The sequence below is a fragment of the Arachis stenosperma genome, chromosome 1, assembly GCF_014773155.1.
Source record: "Arachis stenosperma cultivar V10309 chromosome 1, arast.V10309.gnm1.PFL2, whole genome shotgun sequence".
In the NCBI taxonomy this organism is placed as follows: domain Eukaryota; kingdom Viridiplantae; phylum Streptophyta; class Magnoliopsida; order Fabales; family Fabaceae; genus Arachis; species Arachis stenosperma.
In genome coordinates this window covers 131,693,242-131,711,533 of record NC_080377.1, presented here as the reverse complement: position 1 = coordinate 131,711,533, position 18,292 = coordinate 131,693,242, and the positions used below count along the sequence as shown (strand labels likewise).

The following is an 18,292-nucleotide window of genomic DNA, read 5'->3' as shown; positions in this document are numbered from 1 at the left end:
AGAGAGAGAGAGAGAGAGAGAGAGAGAGAGAGATGAAATTTCGGTCTTCATTTTCATTTTTCAGCAAGCCATTCCAACTTGGAAATATTTCAACTATTATGGCTAGATAAATTGTTTATAAAAAAATGTTATGTGTATATAAAGGGTAAACTATTAAAACAATATCTAAAAGTTTGTAGTGTTGACAAAATAAATCTCAAAATATATTATTGACAAATAAATTTTTGAAAAATTTAAAAATACAATAAAAAGAATTAAATATTAAATATATATTTTTTAAAATGGTTTTAGAGATTAAATTTTGATATAAATTTTTATAATCATTATTAAAAAATAAGATATTTTCATTCTTAAAATTTAATAATTTTTTGTCAAGTATTTTTTCTTAAATTTTATGGTGAATGACCACATTTTTTTGAAAAATAAAAAGAAAAATTTAGAGATCATATTTTGTTCCGATTTTTTTTAATACACCTTTTAAATATTTATTTAAATGTTATCACAAAAATTTAGATCTAATGAATAATACGTTTGCTAAATACGAAAGTTTATTTGTTATTTTATTTACAAAAAATATAATATTTATTGGTTCATTTTGTTATATTTTTAAATCATTTAGGAGTTGATTTGTCATAATATCTTTCAAAAATTTGTGGTCAAAAGAGCTGAATTTTTTAGATGTTAAATTAACCCATATATAAAAAATAGCCACAAAATCAATTATCATATATATATTTGTATATAAATACATATAGTATTTAATTTATTTTTATTATTATATATTATATATTTTAAAATATATTTTATTTAAAAAATTAATTTAGTTACTAATATTTTATGCACATTTGTTTATTTATATTAGAGTATTTATCAAAAATACATAACAGTGGCTAGTTGCATTTTGGGTTGCACATGAATCGAATCGGATATAGCTTATAATTCTATTCGATCCACACTATACTCATTGGATCGGATCGGATACGATATCTGTATTTTTTCAATTTGGATCGGATCCGATTCGCATGCTTGCGGATCGGATCGGATATCGGGTATATCTGCATAAATAAAAAAATTTGTTTTAAGACCTTTTTTGTTCTAGAAAATCTATTTTTTCATCTGTTTGAGCCTATATACTCAAAATATTATCAATAAAAGTTCTCTTGAATAAGAAAAGAAAAATAATAACACAAGATCTAAGTTTAATTATTCTAAGTTAAAGTACAACATAAAAAATTAAAAACAAGATATCATAAAATTCATAAAACAACCAGTAAAATTCATATTACATTAGGGTTTACTTTCTTAAAACTATGCTATTTATATGAGACGTGAGGATATGTGAATCTGCGGATTGGATCCGCAAATCGATATCACTGCTAAATCCGCAATTCGATCCTACCATAGTACGAATCGAATCCGATTCAATCTGATGGCTCTGCGGATCGAATAATATCTATAAAATTCAGATCGGATGGAGATAATTACTGCAGAAATACGAATATTATCTGATTCATGTGCAGTCCTAGTAGCATTTAAAATGATACTAACTATGCTACATTATTGTTTAATATCTACTTCCTCGTTTAAAAATTAATTATCTTTTTTATTTTTATGATTTATTCAAAAGTTAATCTATAAATACAGTAATAGTATAAAAAAATTATATGATAATCTAACTAAATTTATGTATTTAAATAATTTTAGATAATTAATTCAAAGATTAATTATTTTATTAATATAATAATATACCATTAACTATCTGTGTAAGGATATTGATACTACATAAAAATTAAATTTAGAGAAAATACATAGAAATATATTTCTTTTAATGAATTCAAAAAAAATGAAAAGACAATCTATTTGAGTAAGATAAAGTAATTATTAACAAATTAAAAAATCGGTGACTCTTAATATATTTTAGCTTATTGAATATGACTACTACTTCTTCTAGTATATGAGTATTTGATGAGTAACTTCCACCATGGTTCTATGGAGATTGGAGAAGTCAAATACTCAAAAGATATTTAAATGAATGGCTCAATGAACAAGCCTTAATGTGTCTTATTAAGTTCCTTTCTAGAACCTACTATATATATACCTCTAATGTAAGGGTTGGGTCGATTAATTAATTAATGCTAATTAGTTTTGTATAAATTTATTTTTGATGTTATTACATACAAACAAGGCGATGTAGAGAAACGAGAGATTCCCTCAATCATGCATTTATTTATTTATTCATTTATTCATTTTACCCCTACAAAATACTACTCCTATAGAATATAATTTTCTACATTTCAAAAGTTTTATCATTTTAAAAGTTAAATATATTGATAATACTTTTATTATTTAAATTTAAATTTGTTATATATTTAAGCAAATTAAGTTATGAATATACTAAAATTTTAAAATGACTAATATTTTTTAAAAAAATAATACTTACTTATTTGAACACTTATATATATATTTTTCTGATAAAAAATAATTATTTTAAAAAGGAGATATAAAACTATTACATAATGCAAAGCGTGTCGTATGATATCACTAATAACTTTTATTAATCATTTAATGAATATATATTATATATGTTACTAACAAATGTTGAAAATTGAATTTCATTGAAAAAGACAGTACATCTTGGTAAAATATTTATCTGACTTGGTATTCATATTTTTCATGTAGAATGGTTAGATTTTTTTTAATTTCTCTTTATATAAACTTTTTGGGAAAAAAAAAGCATTTGTCATCATGCAATCTTGTATTTCATTAATTTGCGTACAATTTACTTATACACTTGATATTCCTGTGGACCTTTGTTGTTCCATAATAAAGCTATTATTAATAACTCTATTTTATTTTTTCTCTTTCTCTTTCTTTTTTCTTTTTCAACAATCACGTTGCTCAAATTTTCAATTCTGTTTAAAATTGAGAGAAAAAAAAATCAAAGGATCTATAGAAAAAAAAGCACTCTTCCATACCTTTTCAATAATTGCACGGAATATATATATCACAAACATTAAGTTTTGCTAATGTCTCTACTCTCTATGATGAGGTTTTCGCCCTTGAAACTGACATCTGTATTAGTTTAGAAAGTCAATCATCATTATTATTGACTTATTCTTCCAATTTATTAATCTGATCAACATAAAAATTAAAGTACAAATTATTTTCGGTTCTTAAATATTTATTTAATAGATATTACGCCTCTTAATAATTATAAAAGTACAAATTAATCTTTATTTATTTTTGTATTTATTCAATCCAGTTTTTAAAATTGATTAATAACAGATTAATGATATGTCAAGTAACGACTCTTTTAAAATAGGAACAAATTTCCCTTCTCCTCTCTCTCTTCCATTGCCACCATACTCACACTCCTCACTTTTTCTCTATGCTCTTTTTTTGTTACCGTCATTACACTCACAATTATCATGGTCATCATTAATAATATCATCACTACTATTTATACATAATGATTTAATAAAAAATTTATATTTTTTTTAAACTCTTTCTCTCTCTTTTCTCTTACCACTACCACAACTGCCACAACAACATCATAAATTTTATTTATTTTAACACTCAAATTTTATTTTTTTTAGCCTTAATTTATTTGGTAATTTTTTAAAAAAACAAATGATTTTTTCTTTTAAATAATTAGAATACTTCTTTAGTGTGATGATTATATTTTTGGTTTTAAATTTTTGGATTCTAACGAAAATATTATTGATAACGATAATAATTATGATGAAGATAAGCAGAAGTAAATATGGTGATTTTGATGATGATTGCAGTAGTGATGATTTTGATGATAATTTCGAAGAGGTGATGAAGTGGATTAGAAGTGTTGGGGATTAGAGTTTTAGAGTTGAGAGAGACGATGGAAGGAGAGAGAGTTTCGGAGGGAGAGGGAAGAGGCAGTGACAGAGAGGGAGCGAGTGAAATGGAAGTGGGAGATGATTGAGAAGTTCAAGAGATGATTTATCTCTATTATAAAAGAGACAAAGTCACATAAACACAATTATATAATACGTTCGTGTTGAATTATTAATCTGCTGTTAATTGGTTTCAAGAACTAAATTGAATAAATATAAATAAATCAAAACTAACTTGTATTTTTATAATTATTAAAAAAAATGTAATATCCACTAAATAAATGATTAAGGATTGAAAATGATTTCTACGCTAAAAATTAAAATATCACAAACTCTTTATGAGGTAGCTAGTTGGATTGTCCTTCCATTTTTTATTATTTCTTAGCTAAGAAGGTTGATTTGCTGTTTAACAAGTACTATGTATACAGTTATTTGTATACCAATGAGAAATTGGTTCAATTAGTAAGTAGTTAAATTAGATATAGTTTAAGTAAAGTATTAAATTTTAAACCTTATGAATGTAGCTATTTCCGTTAAAATTATCTGTATAGTGATGACTAATATATTTTCCTATTTGAAGTAAAAGCTATTATTGCATGAACATGTGTTAAGAAAGCATATATAGGACAGCATACATTAATATCAATGTGAATTAATACCAGAAATCGGGTTGGTTAGCAATATAATTATTGAGGGAATGTTGAAGGAAGTTTCCATGTCAAGGATGTTATTTGATTCATTGTGGGTTCGGTCCCCCAACAAATCCATTATCCATATATTGCAATTTGCACATCATTAATTAATATATGTTCTCTTCAAGGGACAAATATCTGCTTGGAAAAGTGATGAATTTATTATGATATTGTATTTTACAAAATGAAACAAATTTATGTGAATATATATATATGTTCTCTTCAAGGGACAAATATCTGCTTGGAAAAATGATGAATTTATTATGATATTGTATTTTACAAAATGAAACAAATTATATATATATATATATATATATATATATATATATATATATATATATATATATATATAAAAGTAGATAAACCTAATCATCTGAATTTTGTCAGACATTAATTATTTTCGAGATAATATTAATTTGTAGAATAGATCAGAATTTTTGTTTTCAGTGTTTTTATTTTGTTTTCTTAACCCAAATTATAAAGTAATAATAATAAGATCTTCATAAATTATATGTGGAAATTAAAATCTTAGAGGCCAGGGTATAAATTATCACTTCAATAAAAAATACTTTTAATAATAAATATTTAGTAATAATATTTATTATATATTTTATTTAATTTATATTTTTATAATAATTATATAGTTATTGTTATTATTATATATAATAGTAATTATATATTTTTTACGGTCGTTAAAATTTTTTTACCGTTAATTATATAAATGTCGCTAAAATCTCTTAACGACAAAGCAGTTATTTTTTTTATAGATAGTTTTTACATCCAAGTAATTTTGGCATCCAAACTCATTCAAATAATTTTAGGTCACGCATTTTTTCTGTTTTTTTTTCTTTCCTCACATTTCTTCTCTTCTTCTTCTTCTTCTCTTCTCCCCACGCTTCTTCTTCTTCTTCTCCCGCCCTTTTTCTTCTCACGCTCGTTTACGTATGGAGCGTCTTCTTCTTCGCTTTCTTTCTTCGCGTTCCTCTTCCTCCTCATTCTCCTCCTTCTTTTTCATGTTCCTTCTTCTTCACGTGTTTTCTCCCTATCGTCATTCTTTTGTTGTTGTTGCTACTGTATTTTTTGTCTTTTTCTCCTTCTCTCTGGTGAAGAAGCAGTAGAAGGTGAGGAGAAAGAATTTTAAATTGTGCATAACATAAATGAACCGAACATGTTATTATGGTGAAATAATTGTATAGTACTAAATGAATGGAACATTATCCATTATATAAATTCAAATTCGAACAGCTGCATAATAAACCGAACATGTACTCATGGTGAAACAATTGTATAGTACTGAGTGAACGAAACATAATCAATTATATAAAATCAAATTCAAACAGCTTTTTGCATAATGAACTGAACACAGTATTCATGATGAAACAATTGTATAGTATTGAGTGAACGAAACATAATCTATTCTATAAAATCAAATTCAAACAGCTTTTTGCATTGCATAATGCACCGAACATGTACTCATGATGGAATAATTATATAGTACTGACTGAACGAAACATAATCCATTATATAAAATCAAATTCGAAACACCTCTATCTATAATTTAGAGAATATCAATTCAATTCAATTCAATTTAGCAATTGCATTTTATTCAATTCAATTGAAAAATAATATTTGTGTTGTTGGTGATGACAATAACGAAAGAGGAGGAGGAGGAGAAAAAAAAGAAGAAGAATTTGTGTGCATGAAGAAAGAGAAGGAGGAGGAAGAGAAGGTATACGTGAATTTGAAAGAAGAAGAAGATAACGTATGCGTGTATTTGAAAGAAGAAGAAGAAGCGCGGAGGAGGAGAAGAAGATAAAGCGTGCGTGAGAGTGATTTTTATTGATATTGGACCTACTTGAATAAAACTTAGATGGAAAAATGCTTGGATGTGTAGCATAACCCATTTTTTTATTATTATTAAAAGCAAAATAAATATAGCCACTAAAAATAAATTTTTTAGTAGTGTATATAAATAATTTCTATTTAGATATTCAGAGCATCTCTAATGCTAGTTTTAATTTCAGTTTCATTTTGGGTTTTATAAAAATATACGTGGGACTATATGTCATAAATAATTATTTAAAATTAAAAATAAAATTTTTTCTTTCAATACTTAGTTTTAATTTATTTAAAATTTTATATTATTTTTAATTATTTAATCAAAATAATTATACGAGTGACAAAATTTATTAATTCTCCATAAAAAAATACTATATTTCTAAAGTGATATTAATTTTATTTTACAAATCAATTCTAATATAAATTTTAATTTTAAATTAATTTATTTTCTAAAAATATCAAAAGTATATAATATTTTAAAAACACTTTATTAAAGATGCTCTGATAGGCACCTGCTCGTCGAATATAACCTATATCTAAACATATAAACGCATAAGCATGAATCTAAAAATTTCGTATTTTATGAGAATTGTCTGACCAGAAATTTTAGCTTAAATTTTTAAGTTATTTAAATGGTAATAGCTCTTAAATTTGAAGAGGTAGAGATTTTTGTATTTTATTTACAACAAAAATAATGTAAATAAAAAAGGCTTAAAATCCTAATTTTCTAAACTCTTAACTATAAATTTTAAATATTAAATTATAAATTAATTCTTAAATTTTAAATTCTAAAATTTAAATCTTAAATTCTAAATATAATTTCTAAATTTTAAATTCTAAATCATAAATTTTAAACTCAAAATTTAATATTTTATCTGATATAATTATTGGTGAGCAGTACGTTGATTTATTTTTTATTAATGCAATATATAATTAGAGAATAAATTTTTTAGAGTCAAATTCGAAATGAAATTTCATATTTTGATTAACTTAATTCAATAAATAATTTATTGAAAATATCAGGAATAGGAGTAAAATTAGGAATATGAGTTAAAGATTTGGTAAGAAAGAACCTTTTAGAATTGGGAATTATAAAAAAATAAAATAAACAAAAGATGGCTGAAGGTGGTTGATAAAAGTAGTGTACCCCAAAAATAAAAATTATTGTATATTATATTATACCTCACACGCCCAAATTTAGTTCAGTTAATAATGTGTTGACACAAATTTCGTATATAAAAATTGAAAAATTGTACGTCTAAAATTTATATTAGTTAATCATTAACTGATTTTTTTTCAAATTTACTATATACACGCTTTTGACTGAATTACAAATTTTATACTTTTTGAGTGATATATATATATATCCGCTTTGAATTCATTTTAAAATTTTAGAGATGCATCATTATAGCTATTATATATTAAGGTTTTGGGTTTAGACCACATGATAAGTTTATTATTAATAAAAAATTTTAAATATTTTTATTTAATAAATATAAAATAATTATATTAAAAGTTTAAATTTATTATATTTTTAATAAAAATTTTAATTTTATAATCTTAACATAGGTACTAAAAATACAAAATAAATAAATCCTAAGATTTTTTATATAATAAAGTCACGCACGCAAAGACACAATAACTAATTAGTTAATAATTAAATTAGTTTTTGAAGTTATACCTATATTTTAGATCTTTTAAAATTTTAATTTATTTAATTTGGTTGTCTGAGATGAACTTACAAGTTACAACTATTTTGTTAGATTTTTTAATTTTTATTTAAAATAATAATTAAAATTTTTTATCTTAATTTATTTCTTACAAAATACTTAAAATCCTAAATCTCTAATCTTAATCCAATATGGTAATAATTAGTCTGTTTTAGTACGTTGTTCACGATTTGTGACGAAAATAAAATCAGGACTAACGTAAATCACAAATACGAAATTAAAAAATTAAAAATAAATTAAAATTTTAAAAATTAAATTAAAACATAATTATTATTTTTAGAATTAATTTAAATATTAACTCAATAACTAATATTTTTTATTTTTTGACAATAATAATTAAAACTCTCATGGTTTTTTATTATTTTATTTAATTATTAATTTTTTTAAAAAAATAATAATTTTATCATAATAATGTTACATATTTATTCACGTACGACATTAAAATAGGGTAGCTGAGAGATGGACATAGAGGTAGAGCAATGTCACAATAATTAGGGTTACAACTTACAAAGCGTGACATCCCCAACCACCATATTCCAAGTCTTTAAATAATGTCTCAAAATTGATCTGAGCATCATTAATGCTGACTTTGAATTTATGAATCTTCTATATGTCACACATTTATCATGCATGGTTCATGAGGCATGGCATGGCACAATCAGGATATGTTGTTATTTGGGAATTGGCCTCAAAATCATATAATAGGCACAACACCTTGTTGCCATATCAATCCTAATATGTTAGGTTTATATTAAAATTAATTATTAGTATAAAATATATATTAAAATATAAAATTATATTAAAATTAAATTAAATTATATATATTTAAACAAGAATAAATAATAATTAAATTTAATATAAAAATAATATTTTTATTATTAATTTTATCTAAAGTGAGTGTGTAATTTTTTTTATTATATGAAAAATTAGCCTATATTATGTAATTATTAGTATTAAATTATTATGAAAAAAATTTATATGATTAAAACTAAAATCTTAAAAATATTAAACAAAAGTATTTGTATTTAAATATATAAAAAAATTAAATTAAAACTAATACATTTAAAGGTATTGAGAATTTTAAATTTATAAAAAAATTAAAAAAAATAGTGAAAGAGTTAATTTGGTGGATCATATTCGATTTAAGGGACTAAAATGAGTCATTTACTGTGCAAGTTCATGGACTAATTTGATACATCTACAATAATAACATAACAGATGACACATAGACGATAATATTATGATACATGGTACAACATGACATGTGAATGAATAGAATTGTGACATATGGCACAACTGTCTATGTGAGTATGTCACGTATCACAGATCAATTCATCATCATATTATTACAACGATCAGACCATGAAGTGATACGTGTCACTAACGGTGTACGTCATCAAGCTATATTAACACACTATTAACAAAAAATATGTTAGAGACTAATGTAGTACACTTTTGCTAAACTCAAAAAAGTCAATAGTGCAATTGAAATTTTAGCGACTATTTTAATACACAATAACAATCTCATAAACCATTTTGGAACCTAACTCATTAAAGACACTTTAATTAATGAAATAATGCATAGTTAAATCCTTCAATCTTTAATGAGAAGGATCGAACTATAAGATTCCAAGTTACTGAAACTTTCATAGCAATTAAGAAACCTATATATGCGCAGCGTGCACGTGGTAAGTTATTCTAGCAGTTCTGACCAATTGTTTAATTACAAGACGACATTGCAATCAGATTTTAACCGTTATCGGTTGCAACTTGCAAGCGCCAAGTACATCCAGATACGGTTTGCAATTAAACTGTCAATTAGCAAATTCCGATGTTTTTGTCGGCAGCATCACCTGCGGATCTCTGATCACCCCATCAATAATCTTCTTAAACAAATATAAAAACCCTTAATTATTAAAAGAAAATATTTTACAAAACGTGAGATCCAGGGGGAAAAGGAAAGGTTCCCTTTTTAAATTGTTTATTTTAGGAAGCTGCCATGCATGATTTGCATGAAGCTGAGTTTTGTGAATAATGCTTTCAGCTAGCTTATAAATCAAAACCCTGAGACCAAGGAGTTCTGAGACCGGCCAACATTGAACTATATACATAGTACATTCGTGAAGGGATGATTCAGGAAAATTTAATCAAAGCACTGAGCAGCATTCCTTCACACTGGTGAAAAAAAGAAAAAAAAAATATTAGTAATAAAATAAGCCTCGAGTTTGAGCCAGCAAAATATGTGCATTGCTAGAAACTGCACAAGACAGCATCATCATCAATACCAAAACTTTGAACACCTTTTCAATACAGAAATGGCAGTGTCTGGTCTACCATAATTCCAGGAAGTTCTTGAAAAATAAGATATGCACTACTAGCTCATCCCCTACACTTTTTCTCCCTTTTTGAATGTGCATTGTCCTTATCTGCGCTATAATGAGACAATCTACTTGGAGATTAATAATGTCTTCTGTGCTTGTGATGTTTTGAGTGTTTTCTACTCCGACTGCTTTTCTCTCGAGAAGACCCTTTCTTTCTCTCTTTTGACCTTGAACCATGTCGATCCCTTTCATCGTCACTGGATGGATTGCTTTCTGTACGCCTCCTATGTCGATGATGCCTGGAACGTTTTCTACTGCTTTCCTCTTCAGATGAAGAACCACTGCTATAGTCTCGGCGGTGTGTTGAAAGAGTTTTAGTTTTCCTGTACTCTTCATGTTTATCCCTGCTAGACTTACCTGAGCGTTTTCTCTTCCTTTCCTCTTCTGAAGATGAACCACTGCTATGATCTTGTTCCCGGGGTAAAGGCGATTTGATTTTCATGTCATCTTTATAGCTCTCCCCATTGGACTTACCGGATTTACTGTCATAGATTCCAGTAGCATTGATTTTTGTGCTACCACTCTCAAGCATATTTGCATGAATGACGTCACCTTTTGAGGGTCCACCCTCATATACAGTGTCCTGATCAGATGGCAAACCATGATTTGGTGGCATCTCACTGTTGTGTTCAACCTTTAGAGTGTTTGTTCTTGAATGTTCGTTGATATTTTCTTCCTGAGAAGCAGTATTCCTGAATTTTTGTGAGGGGTAAGGCATATCAGGAGGAACCTCAAGCCCTAGTTCTTTACCCAATGATTCTAGAAAGTCACCAGCAATCAAACGGCTCAATGCTGTATTGGCTACTTCAGCTTTCTTTTCTTGATTCTCCACTTTCTTAAGATGATTAGGGTCTTCACCTCCATCATCTGAATCATCAGAGAAAATAGCCTGCATATGTATAAATTTGTCAGGAACATGAAGCGTGAATTGAGACATCATATAAGATATAATAAACAAGTAGCGTATTACCTTGTACAGATCAACTGGCCTTTCAATGTTTTCAACTTCCACATCCCCTTCAGTTTCACTTTCAGCAGTACTTTTCGTTATGTCTTGATAAGCAGATTGTTGCACATACGATATGTTCTTAGAAAGAACAGGCTCTTCTATTTTGGCGCCTTTGGCCGAGTCTGATGTGAAAATCAATGAATCCAACTTGCTCCTACTCCGCGGGGCAGGCGCCGGCTGCAAAAGTGCAATGAAAGAACATGTCTAATCTTGAAACATGCTTTGGAAGTTCAGAACATAAATTTAAATACTTGGCATGGAATTTGTTATTAAAAAACAGAAAAAAGGGAAAAAGTTTTAAAAATCAAACAAGAAAATTAATAGAAGAGTATACATAAATTGTGTACCTTCCCCATGTAAGGATCAATGAGATCAAAGCGTTTGCAGAGAAGTGCTGAAGGGCGCCATTGAAATTCTTCCCTTCTAGGGTACTTCTTCTTCTGCGCCAAATCTTCACTTTGCAGATCTTTCTTTGGCTGTTGGACATGATAAAATAGCTTCAGCCAAAACTACAGGGAATGAAATGAAAGGAACATCACCTTAGTCATACCTCTGCTTCTCCAGAAGTAAACTGCATAAGACCACCTGTGATGAAATCCATGGAAGATGGAATGCCAAGATTGCTTTCCTTTCCCTGCTTTCCTTTTAATATTGCCTCAGCTGCAGCCTCAAAATCTAGTCTCTCTCGAGCACGAGCAGCCTCTGACATATCACCAGCTAAGCTTGATTTAGTAGATCGTAAACCCCCTCTATATTTGTCTTTGAGAAACTGCTCAAATCTATCTTGTTTTGCAGGATCATGCTTGAAAGGCTTTTCAACATCTGGTAACTCACCCTGGTTCAAAAATGAGGAATAAATTTGAATAAAAACCCATGTCTTTTCTAAGCTATAATAAAAGGTTTACAAGTTACAACCCAGTGAAGGGATATGGGACTATCCATGAGAGAGAAGACACACAACAAAATCACATGATAGGTCTTGGTAGAATTCACACAGAAAACCAACATAACCTCTAGCCTAACGGCATGGCAGTGAACATTATGCCAATAGCCTGATAAGAAGGTTCAACTATTTGAGACCCTTATTGTTAATATCCCGGTGAATGAATTAATATTAACAGAAAAGGTCAAACCAAACCAGAAGCCACCTGGTTAACCAACCAAACTACTAGAAGCAAAATAGAATAGACTCCCTAACAATCAAATTAGGGGTTTAAATCAGAAAAATGTGCTACTTACAAATGGTTCAGACTTTGTAAATGTATCCGTAAGATTAAACTGGAGATGAACATCTGTGGAAGCAACAGAAGATGATGGATCTTGCAAGCTTCTTTCTAGAGGTTTTTCCCCTAAGATCTGGCCTCGGTTCTCAGCTGTCAGCCTCTTTACATCAGAAGAAACCTTCCCAACCAAAAGTGGCTTAGTTTTGTCTTTGCATTTCTGTTGTGCCTCCCACAGTTTCCTTGCATAATAATCATGGCCAGTACCACCAGAGAGAAAACTAAACAACGGATTTGACTGATTCTTTTCTCTAGATATATCCTCATATAATTTACCACATCTAGCAACCAGATTTGCAACCCCCTCAATCAATATTTTTAGGTTGCTATCCTCAGGAGGTGGAATATCTGGAGGAGCTAGATCATAGTTCTTGTGATTAATCTCAAGAGGCCCGGAAAATGAATGGCGAGGCACAAAATCCTTGGGAATTGGAGGAGCCTCAAATCTAAAATACAATTTATACGCCAAGGTTACCAGTGGAATCATATTATGAAAACAATATAAAAAGACGGGCAAAATTGACCTAAGACTCACACCCCAAAAAGAGTTACAAATAATTAAGATATTGGATTATAGACACTAAGCATTACAAAAGTGACACAACAAAGATATAATAAAGAACTAAAAAAATAATAATAAACATGTCAGCATTATAGTTTGGCAAAAATTTGCTTCACTAACCTTTCCATTTGATAGTCAGTATTGGATGCAACTCTAAAACCAGGTAGATTATCATGGTCCTTCTGATCCTTCTTTTTCTGATTTTCCAACCTCAACGTTGAAGGTTCTTCAACTTCTTGAACATATGTATCTTCAAATTCAAAACCTAAAAAACGCATTATGCTAAATCAAGTTAACCTTTTGCCTATTTCCTTCATATTTCCATATGAGAAATATTTTATACGCCTCAAAGCTAACCTCAAATTTATTTCTTATTAAAAAATTAACACAAAAACACATGTCTATGGGGGGTGGCAAAGAACCTTAACCCAAACCTAATCTAAAACATGAAAAGCTAAAAGCTCATTTGATAGTCAGAAGGCAGCACAAAGAGAATCCCTCAGCTAAATAATTTCCATCAATGGCTTGAAAAGTTAGAACTACTAACCAGTGGCATAGACATCCTCATCCTCAGCATCGAGTTCCTCAAGTGCTCCTATTCCAAAACCAGGGGCTGACTTTCCTGCTGATAAGTGATAAATGGAAGCTGATAGTTAAAACAAATCAATGCTGAGCAAGATTTTGTGATCAACATATTACAGAGATTAGTAAATGGCAAATTAGATAATGGATTAATATTAAGTATCTTACACTTTAGACTGAAAAGACTGTTCCTTGTGGACATGTTTTTGCTATACCCAGGACCCCCCTTGCTGGATAAGCGTGATCGTTTTTTCTCTGTAAACAACATATAAAGTACAGCTAGGTGTCAATTCCAGCAACCAGCAGGTGAAACATATAGAACAAGAAAGAACATACCTCTAAACTCAGGAGCATGTTTATAAGGATCAAAACCTAAGCCATACAGGTCTTGCTTTGGGTTGAGCACAAAAACCTAAAGATAGATGTAACACATATGCTAACTATCAATATAAATTATCACACAAGAAAGATATAAATCATGTATATGTGACTAGCAAGGAAACTTTTCTCACTGGTGTGCTCTTAGAAGACTGAACATCGTCATTAGTAGACTGCTCAAGAAAAGTTTCAACATCATCCTTGTTCTGCTCAGACTCACTAGTTTTGACTTTTGGATCATCTGAGGAAAATGCTAAGAAAGCTCTCCTGGCCTGTCGTCTGGCATCTTCACAGACAGTACAATTATTAATCGAGATAACTTAGCAGCCTAGTTATTTAGACAGACCTCACACAACTACATTGAAGACAAAGACAAAGAAAATTGCAGAATAAACTACTCATGCAACCCAGGAGTGTAGCCTTCCATACAATACTACAAACAACACAACAGTAATAAATAAATAAACCCAAAAATCGCCAATACATACCATAGAGTCCATCAGCATGGGAATCCTTAATTGAGCGACCACGCCTCCATCCCATCTTCAATAGTAGTTTTACCCCTACAAAATAACATGAAGGAGATAAGAAATAGATTATTTTTAACCAAGATTCTACTAAAATCACGTGATACAGACCAATAGACTCTGTAGCTGGTTGAATTAGTTCATCAGGAGCAGGTCCAGGAATAACAGATGGCCTACAATGAGAAGGACAATATAAACAAGTTCAATTTCAGGGGAGAAAGTTATTTTAAATGGGGAAAATTTATGCATAACAAATTTGACTCCCAAATTATAGAATGATAGCTCAGCATCCATCAGATTGATGAAACATAAAACAATGACACGGGGTTTTTCATTAGAGTGTGCATCAAGGAATCAAGGGCGAAGACATAAACTTTTCAAGATTTTGAATCCTTTAAACTATGGAAATAAGCAACCATGTCAAATTTCAGGGGAGCAGAAGTTAAACTATGACCTCACCAACAACAAAAAAAGAGAGCACTATTTTTTCTTGAAACATGAAAAAATGATACATAAGCCTATCTTCTTCTTCCTATTTGTTTCGTATACTCTGACCAAACAAAGAATAAAACTATATAGATAGATAATGTACACACTAAAGTTCCAAAAAGAAATAAGGGCATTTATATTTAGGGATGGCAAAACTCCCTGAGACACGGGAATCCTTGCGTGGACTGCCCCGAATGGGGATCCGATTATGGGAATTTTCTCCGTGGGGATGGGGATGGGGGACAAAATTCCCCCGAAGCAGGCGTGGGGACTTGAGCAAGGATCCCTGCCCCGTCCCCGCTATTCCCCGAAATTAATGAATTTCCTGAATTATCCTTAATAGTTTAATTCTCATATATGTTTTTTAGTCATTTCTCTCTCACACACACACATATATATAGAAACCCAAAACTCCTAATCTTTATTTGCATAACCATTCTTCAATTCATAGATCCCTAACGCTGTCCATACTCCATCCAACCTCTCTGCAGCCACCCCCTCGCCACCCTTCTCACCGCATCGTCACACCTCACCGTGCCATTACCCTTACCGGGTCGTAATTTCTATTTGCGGCGTTCTTTTTGTAACTCTGCCATCGTATCCATTCTCCTCTCTGTTGCCGAGTCTCCCACCTCATCCACTGTTTTGTACTTTGGCTCGTCGTTGCGTTCCCCCATTGCGTCATTTCGAAAGAAGTCACCATCGTGTCATTTAGACTTTTTGTATAAAATCTTGCAGTTTTTGTATAAGATAGATACTTGCAGCTCTAATCATATGGAAATTAATAATTAGTTAGAACTATTATGTAGATGGGGAATGGGGTCCCCGCGGGAAACGGGGACCCGTGGAGAATGGGGATGGGGAGCAATATTCCCCCATGGCGGGGAATGGGGACGGGGATGGGGAGCAAATCTGAGGGCGGGGATGGGGAGTAGGGAGGCATCCCCCGCCCCGCCCTGCCCCATTGACATCCCTATTTATATTCACACTAGATTAGTATAATATTACTTTGGGTAAAGAAAAGATTTAAAAACAGCAAGAACAAATGCAGATATTTCTTTTTTATCAAGAATCTAACTGACATTTATGCATCATAAAACAATCAGAGCAATTATAGAGAAGGGGGAAAAAAACTAAAAAATAATTTAAAAGAAAAAACCTCTGCTTCTGCTCTTTCTCCGCTTGTTTCCGAGCAATTTCAGCAGCAGTAAAACCAAATGTGTCAAACTGTGAAGATGTCCCCAAAAACCGACCATCCAATTCCTGTAATACATGCAAAGGGTAAAATTAATTGAATGAAAGAAAGAAAGTGGGGAAATAGAAAGCACTGCTAAAGGATCTCGAAGCCTCTGTCGCCAAATCTAATCAACAATCAGCCTAGTTGACTTAATCTACAAAATTGACACGGCATTATTGGGTTAATGATGTTATCGATGTTTTTATAAAACAGTTTTTGGTCAACAATCTTTTACACTATAGAAGGATATGGGCAACTCCTAAAAGTATCATAATACTGAATGTGAAATACACATTTCTCCCTTATCATTTTGAAATAATTACAGATGGCTATAATGCCATGATATCACTTTACTACATACATCAACACAGCCTTAGAAGTACCACAAATTCACAATTGGTTAACATCGAAATTTTCAACATATAGATATGAATAGTTGAAAATAATAAAGACACAATTATATTGGCACAGTAATGTTCAACGCACAGCTTTCTCATCTTCATCTAGAAAATTTAATATGTTCTGCTCTTTGAACTCAGCTCTGTTCTTCCTGGAAGATCTGAAAGTCTGAGGAGTCCACCCTGCACAATCATTCATGAAGTTAAACACCCATAATCCACCTACAAAAGTTCAAATCTATAACAGAAGCAGCATAAGTCTATTAATAATCTTATACCCTCCTTTGAGCCCACTGTATTATAGTACCCAGCCGAATAGCCTCCAGTAAATGCACCATGGAATCTTCTCCGTCCTTCCTCATCTCTAACCTGGAGATGATGAGATCAAAACAGCGTTGTGTTCAATCATATAATCCACATACTCTTCCGATTTTAACTTAAAACAAAAATGCACTGTACAATGCCAATCACAAAAGAGCTGCTATCGTGCATGAAAAAGCCAATAGTAAGGTACTCTTCACAGTGCAAACTAAAAACCTATAAAAGAAAATTTCCCATTTTCTTTGGGTGAAGCACTCCTAGGTTGAACTTGAACTTGAAGTCTTAAAACAGTGAATAATAGCGAATTCCTCAATAAACCAGCTATAAAATATAGCAAATTCAATCTGATCCTTAATAAAAATACAAATAATTTTGTTCTATAAGCTAGATTCCACATTTCCCCTCCTATATTTTCAACAATTTCTAGAAAAGCACCCATGATGAACAGAAATTGGTGTTGAGCACAAAACACATAACAGAATTTCGCAATACCTCTTGCTTCCAAGCTGGAAGTGTTCGAAGTTGACCAGAGGACTCAGCAATGGCCTTCTTTTTGCGGCTAGTTAACTCTTCTTCACGCTCTATGGGCGTTCCGTAGAACACAAAATCTTCTTCATCCGAATCCATTTTTTCTATTTGTTATTTATTATTGGGAAAGAGATTATGGCGAGATTAATAATCCAATGCTGTTAATTAATAATGAACGGAGAACACGCATTAGGGTTTTGTTCGGAAGGTGGTAGTTTTCTTCTACGGGCTTCGGTTGATTTTGATTTGCTGAGCGATGAAGATGATTGAGGAGTGTAGAATGGGGAGGGAAGCATAGTGTGTTACACGCACATGAGGAGCACCCATGTTGCTGAAGCCCTTCATTTCATTTGTTGGACAAAAAGACCATCAACATTCTGTGAAAATGGGCCCACCATAATAGTTTTTGGGCTTCAGGCCCGGACTGAATTAAGTTGAAATTAAAAAGGTTTTAATTATAAAAATGTTTT

General features: G+C 30.3%; 1 protein-coding gene across 2 annotated transcripts; it reads right to left on the bottom strand.

The window, feature by feature from the left end:
- Positions 1–9,828: 9,828 nt before the first annotated feature.
- LOC130935798 (G patch domain-containing protein TGH) lies at positions 9,829–18,089 on the bottom strand. Of its 2 annotated transcripts, XR_009067970.1 has the most exons (17): positions 17,787–18,089; positions 17,252–17,342; positions 17,062–17,156; positions 16,498–16,601; positions 14,961–15,022; positions 14,811–14,885; positions 14,457–14,608; positions 14,281–14,356; positions 14,113–14,199; positions 13,910–13,987; positions 13,483–13,627; positions 12,760–13,246; positions 12,071–12,355; positions 11,868–11,996; positions 11,482–11,697; positions 10,431–11,400; positions 9,829–10,305 (listed from the first exon to the last, which is right to left on the bottom strand). XR_009067970.1 is itself a non-coding variant. In XM_057865703.1 (16 exons), the coding sequence occupies exons 1-16, from the start codon at positions 17,919–17,921 to the stop codon at positions 10,588–10,590; spliced, it is 3,030 nt and encodes a 1,009-aa protein (XP_057721686.1). In that variant the 5' UTR covers positions 17,922–18,089; the 3' UTR covers positions 10,315–10,587. The 2 variants fall into 2 exon arrangements, 1 of the variants encoding a protein (XP_057721686.1); XM_057865703.1 differs by lacking the exon at positions 9,829–10,305 and having other exon boundaries at positions 10,315–11,400.
- Positions 18,090–18,292: the final 203 nt, after the last annotated feature.

Coding starts and splice junctions, on each gene's coding strand:
- LOC130935798 (XM_057865703.1), bottom strand. CDS start 17,921: ATGGATTCGGATGAAGAAGATTTTGTGTTCTACGGAACGCCCATAGAG. Junction 14,886..14,960: donor ACCAGCTACAGAGTCTATTG/GTCTGTATCACG, acceptor GTTATTTTGTAG/GGGTAAAACTACTATTGAAG. Junction 11,997..12,070: donor TTACTTCTGGAGAAGCAGAG/GTATGACTAAGG, acceptor CATGTCCAACAG/CCAAAGAAAGATCTGCAAAG.